This window comes from Lactuca virosa, chromosome 2 (assembly GCF_052849685.1).
Source record: "Lactuca virosa cultivar CGN04683 chromosome 2, Lactuca_virosa_CGN04683_v6, whole genome shotgun sequence".
NCBI classification, from domain to species: domain Eukaryota; kingdom Viridiplantae; phylum Streptophyta; class Magnoliopsida; order Asterales; family Asteraceae; genus Lactuca; species Lactuca virosa.
In genome coordinates this window covers 38,360,864-38,368,939 of record NC_136427.1, presented here as the reverse complement: position 1 = coordinate 38,368,939, position 8,076 = coordinate 38,360,864, and the positions used below count along the sequence as shown (strand labels likewise).

The following is an 8,076-nucleotide window of genomic DNA, read 5'->3' as shown; positions in this document are numbered from 1 at the left end:
CTACCCAAATGTCCCGATGCCATGCAACCCAAATGGACCATGCCGGGTCGGGTCAAGTATATACCAATTATAGTTATGGACTTAGACACTAATCCAACAAGGATATCATCAATAAAAAAGATGACTAATCGATCGAGCATCGTCCTACATACTTGATTTATCAAATCCATACATGTCGTTGGCGTATTGGTGAGCCCAAACACCATCACTACGAACTCGTAATGACCATAACAAGTCCAAAATATTGTTTTCTCCACATCCTCTTCTCTAACCCTCATCTGATGATACCCGGACCTCAAATTGATCTTGGAGAACCAAAATGCACCATGCAACTGATCGAAAATGTGATCAATCCGTGGAAGTGGGTGACGGTTCTTCAACGTTAGCTTGCTCAACTCCTGATAATGAATACACATGCAATGAGACTCATCCTTCACTAGTACAAAAGTGACCTACGGTCACACTTTCCGAAAAACGGCCTGTGACACTTTTTATTAAAAGTGTGGCCAAAGGTCACTAAAAAAATTTAGAGACTGTTTTTGGATACATTTAAATTAGTTTGTGTGGCCATTATATAGATAATCAGAAATTTAACCACACTTAATTATACTAAATGTGACAAATATTAGTCACACTCGAACACTGAGGCCATAGGTCACAATCAGCCACAGATATCAATCAAGATTGTCATACTTTTTTTTATGAGAGACAATAGATAAACGTATTGTCACATGAGTCAGTTGTATGTGTGTCTATAACCTAGTTCCTTTTTAGCCACATAACAGACAAAGTAGCTAAAAGGTGATACATATGGTCACACTAAATATTTGTGTGTCCATAGGGCGGTTCTGTATTAGTTGTACTTAGTAAACGCAAGAAAACAAGTTAGTATTGGTTATTTATGGTCATTTACTTTTTATTAGGTGTGTCAAAATATGATGAATTGGCTTTGAGAAGAAACAAATATTGTGAGTGTAGGTAGCATTTAGTTATGATTACAGTTATTATATGTGTCTATATGTAAATATAGTTATAAAAGAACAATAATTTCTTATCGGTATAATTATGGGTCGTTTATTGAATATGTTACTATATTTATGTAATGTTCATTCTGGTTGAACTATTGTATTTGTAAGTTTAAAGAATAGTCTTCATAAAATGAAAATTTGTTGATGTAAAATTGAAATTGTTTCCTGGTTAAGTTATTATACAAAAAAATGACAATTTTAGACTTTTTGGATGACTCGTAAATTTGACTATTTTTTTCTTTGATATCATTTGGCAGAATTAAAAATGAACAAAAAGGTCAATCACGCCATTTTACAAAATTACATTGCTTTATTTGCAATTAAAGGGTTGTATAAATTAATGAAAAAAATTGAATGCCAGTTTTGTAAAGTTACCTCAACAGAAACAATTTCTGAAAAAACCAAAAAAAAAATAATAAAAATAATAAAAACAAAAACAAATAACAATATAGTTGTATTGAATAACAGCTATAAGAAATGACCAAATTGCCCTTTTTGTCATCTATTCTTTTAATTGCACCAGATCATACACCATTAAAAAATGAAAATAATACAACTTTCTTTAACAGAAAAGTATGATAAATAAATGAAAAGAATACAACTTTGTCTAACATTGCATAACGAAAGTACATTGCTATAATATGCAGTTTATGTTATAACATGTCATCTACCATTACAGTAAAAAACGGAAAAATTAACTTTGTGTTATAACAATATTACACCAGAAAAGTTTGATGGTATAATATGGTAAAAAGATATTCGGTAAAATCTTTAGTTTTGGGTTCAACAAAAGTTTTATCCTACTCAATGAGTTTCCAGCAAGGGGTCCGCCCAATTATGCCTTTTGACTTCACCCATCAGATTATCATCCATTATTGGTGAATTCATAGACAAGTTATAGGCCCTACATGTAGTTCTTCCCAACAATGCAGTTCATCAAATTCCAGGTGTTGATTCAGAAGAAAGTGTGAATCAGGGCTCTTTTGTACTTGGCCAATAAAGAAGAAGGCTTTGCCTTCCAAGTGTATCTCTCCCAAACCATATTGCTTTTGACCTCTCCAAGACAATTCCCAAATGCTAACTACATGCAAAGAAATTCTACAATCAAACACATCATTCCAGATTCTAATAATAATTTGCAACTATTGTTTTTTTTTATAATAATCTAAGTATCAAGTCTATCCCATAAGACCAAGAATAACTTGTCACAGGTTCCTATCTACGTTTTAGCCCCTTCAAATCGCAGCAATGAGACTAAAAAATAGAGATGAGGTGACATAGAGACAAACAAGACAAAAACAGAGAAAGACCTTAAGAACAAGAAGCATACCTGAAATGGAGAGGCGACAAATGGTAAGTCTGAAAGGAAAGAAAGAAAGAAAACACAACTTTCAGCATCCCAATTATGGATATTCTCCAAATACAAAGTGAACTATTGACTAATAGCAAGAAACACAACTAAAAGTCTGAAAGGAAAGAAAGAATAACTTGTCGCTAATGCAATGGTGGAGGTGGTACCTGGTGCCGCTGCTATGGTGGCTACACCACTGTAATTGGGGGTAGGTGTCACTGTGATGTGGGGCTATGGTGGTGTAGTGATACAAAAGCAGGAAGATAAAATTGATTTGCCAATGGCTGCGTGAAGAGACAGGAACTGAGGATGCAATGAGACAGTGATTTGTGATTCCGTGAATAGAGTATCTATAATAATCGAATATATATATATATATATATATATATATATATATATATATATATATATATATATATATATATATATATATATATATATATCGATTGCAATCTATTGCTTCAATCCGATTTTGAACAGTTATGGTTATTGAAGGAGATGTATGTGAAAAAGGTAGGAGGCGGGGTAACGGGCCATCTGGTGAAGGTGAGGGCGATGGGCGTCATGTAGGGTGACTACAAGAAACGTCAATCGTTGGTGAGGAAGGTGGAGTCGGCCATCAGTATCCGCAAAGGGGAACACGGGCATGGGAGGTAGTATATAGCTTTGATATTTAGAGACATGCAGGTTGCAATAAGGCGAGAAGTGGTGGCAGATGATTCACAGAGAGGTACTAGCAATCAGGAGATCGTATGGTGGAGATGTCGGCAATGAGTGATTTGTATGGAGAGGCCGACGAACTGATTGGAATGTTAGAGCCAATTTTTAGGTGGGAAATATAATTAGGGCTTTTAATTTTTTATGGGAAGAGTGAAATTATACCGGGAAACTAAAATTTTGGGGAGAAATTTAAAATAGTTTAGAATATATATATATATATATATATATATATATATATATATATATATATATATATATATATATATATGTATATATATGTGTGTGTACGTGTATGTGTGTGTGAGTTTCTTTGAGACCAATGCAATATTATGATACAAAGGATGCATTTTGTGACTATTCATTCTGGATGCAAACAAAAAATGGAAATATTAAATAAATTAAAGTGAAGCCCTAAGTCATAAACCTTACGACATATATAACTCTAAAACCCCAATTCATACATGAGAAGTTATTAGCTTGTGGGAATAAGTGTACAAGCCATTGGACTAAACTCGCAACAAAACGAAACTATTGGACCATCCTTGCAAGCCAAACCTATTTTGGACCAAACTTGTAGCTTTTGGTTAATGGTTTAGGGTTTGGTTAATGCTTATAACATATTGCTTATAGATTAATACTTATGGTTTAAGGCTTAAGGTGTACGACTTAGGGATTATGTTGTAGGACTTAGGGATTTTGGCTTATGGTTTATGGTTTATGGGTTACTAGATATTTCTTATGGCTCCTTGCTTAAGGCGTAAGGTGTAGGGATTATGCTTATGGCCTAGGTTTTATGGTTTATGGATTATAGATTATGGCTTATGGCTAAAGGCTTAGTGCTTACAACTTAAATCTTATGATGTATGGAATATCGCTCATGGCTTATAGCATATGGTTAAAGGTGGTATAGATTGGGGCTTAAGGCTTATATTTTATGTGTTAGGGCTTAGGGCTTAGGGATTATGGTTTGTAACTAAACGCTTAGGGCTTACAACTTACGTCTTATGGTTTGTTGCTTATTGCTTGTGGCTTATATCTTATGGTTAAAGGTGGTATGGCTTAGGGCTTAAGGCTTATAGTTTATGTATTAGGGCTAAGGGCTTAGGGTATATGGTTTGTAGCTTCTGATGTATGGCTTAGGGAATAAGGCTTATGGCTTAGGAGATAAGGTTTAGGGCTTATGACTTATGGCTTATGGCTTATAACTTATGACTTATGAGTTAGGGCTTAGGGCTTAAGGCTTAAGGATAAGTGCTTATGCTTATGGTGTTTAAAGACTTATGGCTTACAACTTATGGTTTAATGCTTAAGGCTTATGTTTTATGGCTTATAACTTAATGCTTAAGGCTTATGACTTAGGGTTTAAGTCTTGGGGCTTAGGTGATTAAGGCATATGGCACATATGTCATGGCTTATGGCTTATGACTTATGGCTTATGGCTCATATGTCATGGCTTATGGTTTAGTGCTTATAAGTCAGGGTTTAGGGCATATTGCTTATGGTTTATGGCTTATGGCTCATATTTCATGGCTTATGGATTATGTACCAAGGCTTAGGGTTTAAGTCATATGACTTTTGGTGTATGAATTATTTATTATGAGTTAGGACTTGATGTATAGGACTAAGGGCTGAAGCATTGAACAAATCGGTATGGTATGGAGTGCATATTGTTTAATTTTGTCTTTCTTGAAAGTATACTGCTATTTAGGGGCGAAGCCCCTGAACCAACGGGGGTCCGGGGGCAGCGCCCCTGGGAGCGGGGTCCAAGGGGCAGAGCCCCTGGCTGGGATCGAGTTCTAGACCCGGTTTTTGATAAATGTACCCGGTTTTGTGATCCATATTCTAGACCCGGATTTAAGTTGGTTTATGACCGTTTGTGGACAGTTTTAGGACATAAAACTGTCATGTGGCAGTTTTAAGACATGAAGTTTTTTTGTTATATGATCATATCCGAAATCTGTTGTTGGTACACTTCTTCTTCATAACATCAAAACATTGTCTCTTCTGTTTTTTTCTCTCAATTCTGAGTCTTATCCGATTAAAGATTGGGAGTACCACCCAAATACTTTAATTTGAAAGTGTTATACACGATTCTCAGAATTTCGAACCTTCCTATACACACACACACACACACACACACACACATATATATATATATATATATATATATATATATATATATATATATATATTAAACACCATCATTCAAAATTTCAAATGAAAATTTCAATTTCCCAATCGATATTTTATTTGAACTTCACTTTCACACACATTAATTTTTAACTCCCTCCCAAATATTAATGCATTTTATCTTTATTTTCTCTTAATTTCTTTTTTTTATTCGAATTCTTCCCAAATATACAAGGGCGAGGGCTCCGTTCTCTCATATCTGTTTCTTCGCTCAAGAATCGCCGTTCTCTCATATGTGTTTCTACGCTCAAGAATCGCTCAAAATCTGCTTTTGCTCTACGATCTACGCTACTGACTCGGTGATTAGTCTTCGATTGAGTTGATTTCAGCCGCTGAACGAGATTGTGTAGGTTTTCCTTCCTAATTTCTTGCTTAATCGGCGCATATGTAGGTGAATTTCAAGGAACCGCGGGTAAAATTAGGTCGTCTGTCACCAGAAATTCGAGAGCAACTTGCTCTATCGATGAGTTCTTGTCCGACCGATAGGAGGTGGTATATAGATTTGTTGTTCTGCAACCTCCGATGAATAGAAGCCACCGTCACCAACCTTCTCTGGCTCTTCGTGGTCGCCTTGCAGTCGATGCTACGCCTTCTACTCCTCCAGATATCCTCCGACATCGTCTGCTCCTCCGGAATCCCTCCAACATCCATCGTTGTCATTTGTGAAGGTAAGTTCTTCTTCCATTCTAAAAGCATTTGATTAATTGATTTTAAATAATATTGATTTTACCTAGTCACGTAATACCTTCTAATGGGTGCCTTTATGGTGTAGAAGTATTCAAACACCATGTTATACTCTGTTCTGACATAATTAATAGGCTTTTAATGACAGAGGCATCTGCTGGCTCGTAGTTTGTATGTCATGACTCATGTATAACAATGAAGTGTGAATGCCTAGTTGAAGTTGTTACAGTTCCATGATCGATCATGTTATGTGCTATACTTCCGATGCATATGTATATTGATTATTGAAAGAATTAACATCAATTCATTTTCTGTCACTTTCAGGTGGGCAAGCATAGTAATAGCAACTGTTGCTATTAGAACCTTGTTGGCTCCAATCATGATTAATCAGCACAAGGTTGCCTCAAAGTTAACTGTGAGCTCTACTCATTTGCCTAACATATTTATTAGTTCATACATTTGAAGTTGAAAGCCAATATATGTAAAACATCAGTCAACATCTCTCCCCATCTCTCTCTGGGTGTGTGTCCTGACTCCTGAGTCCTGAGTATAATAGTATATTGAGTTATATTGTTCAGAGGTAGCATTGATCTGTTGACATTTTGCATACAGATTTTGGGGCCAGAATTGGAGCAGATTCAACAAAAGATGGAAGATAAGGTATGCCCATCATCAAACTTCTTCTGTCATTTGTCATCTTACATGTTACATAGATGAAAAGTTCATGTTTATGCTGGTGCACTATGTATAAAGAGCCACCTTTGTCTAAAATATAATATATTGTTTCAAAACGGAAGTTAAAGCTATTTAATAACATGCTGTGAATCAATATCCTTAATTTGATGCTACCATATAACTTTTGGTCATGAATAATTAATTATTGATGCAAATAGAAGGCTGGGGGACTTCTTGCATGTGCAGTGCTCTTAATGTTTGTTTATTGAATTCGACATGCTTATCCTTTTAAGAAGATGAAACTCTTTGGCCCTTGATTATTTTTATTATTAAAAATTATTAGTAACCTTTTCAGAGCATGAGTCCAACGGCTGTAGCTGAAGTTGAGGCACAAAAGAAGAGAGTATATATGGAGTAAGCACTTTCCATTATTCCTTAGTGTGAGCTTCTGCTTGACATGATCAATGTTAAGCCTTTGTTTTTGCATGATAATAATGTTATAATTGGAACTGAATATTTGTGCAGGTATTTACTCAATTGACCAGGCTTTTCATCCAAGTCCCTGTCTTTGTCAGCTTTTTCCTTGCTGTAAGTAAAACATATTATATCCCAAATGGCAGCTTCAATATTTTAATAATATATAATACTACATTTTTGGAATGTGTTGTAAGTTTTGAGTAAGTAGTAATGTGCAGATTGAGAACATGGTGGAAAAGGTTCCATCTTTTCAAACTGGTGGGGCATCTTGGTTCATCGACCTTACCACTGTTGATGCATTCTATATTCTTCCTTTATTGGCTGCCATTTCATGTTGGATAAGTGTCGAGGTAAAAACATTGTTGTTGATTGTTTCAGTTGCCTTTTGGATTCCTTTGTCCTTATTGTATATATATGTTGTGTTTCTTAGTTTACCATGCAGGAAGGTAAGCGTGGTGGTGTCTGGAAAAATATTGCAAGGGATGGTGTTGCTCTTACGCTTCCTCTTACAGCAAGTTTCCCAAACGTATCTATCACATCACAACTCTTTTTCTTAATTATGAAAATTCCAACCTTCTCACTTGTTGAAACTTTGTAGGAATGAAACAATTGGTTGATAGTTGATACTGGTCTGAATGAATGTAACATCTAAAATTCTGGTATGTCATGAAACCCTAAGAAATGATAAGTTTGCATAATTGGTCCCTTAAGTACGCTGGGCGTACTTAAGTGTACGCTTAGCGTACCGCATAAAAATGGTCGCGGGGAATTCAGGGTACGCCGGGCGTACCTTGAGTTACGCGGGACGTACGCGCCAGGGACGCAAACCCTAATTTTTCCAGACTTGAGGCCTATTTAAACAACTTTAAGTCCCTTGGACTAAACCCTAGAGAGCCTCCACAGCCCTAGAACGTCCATATACTCCTGGAAACCTTGTGAGATCATTCTTAG

At 35.8% G+C, this 8,076-nt stretch overlaps 1 protein-coding gene across 1 annotated transcript; it reads left to right on the top strand.

Annotated features, from left to right (window-relative positions):
• Positions 1–6,114: 6,114 nt before the first annotated feature.
• LOC145157376 (mitochondrial inner membrane protein OXA1-like) lies at positions 6,115–7,749 on the top strand. Its single transcript, XM_079076424.1, has 7 exons — positions 6,115–6,137; positions 6,298–6,388; positions 6,586–6,633; positions 7,174–7,236; positions 7,344–7,475; positions 7,568–7,640; positions 7,724–7,749. The coding sequence occupies exons 1-7, from the start codon at positions 6,115–6,117 to the stop codon at positions 7,747–7,749; spliced, it is 456 nt and encodes a 151-aa protein (XP_078932550.1).
• The last annotated feature ends 327 nt before the right edge of the window (positions 7,750–8,076 follow it).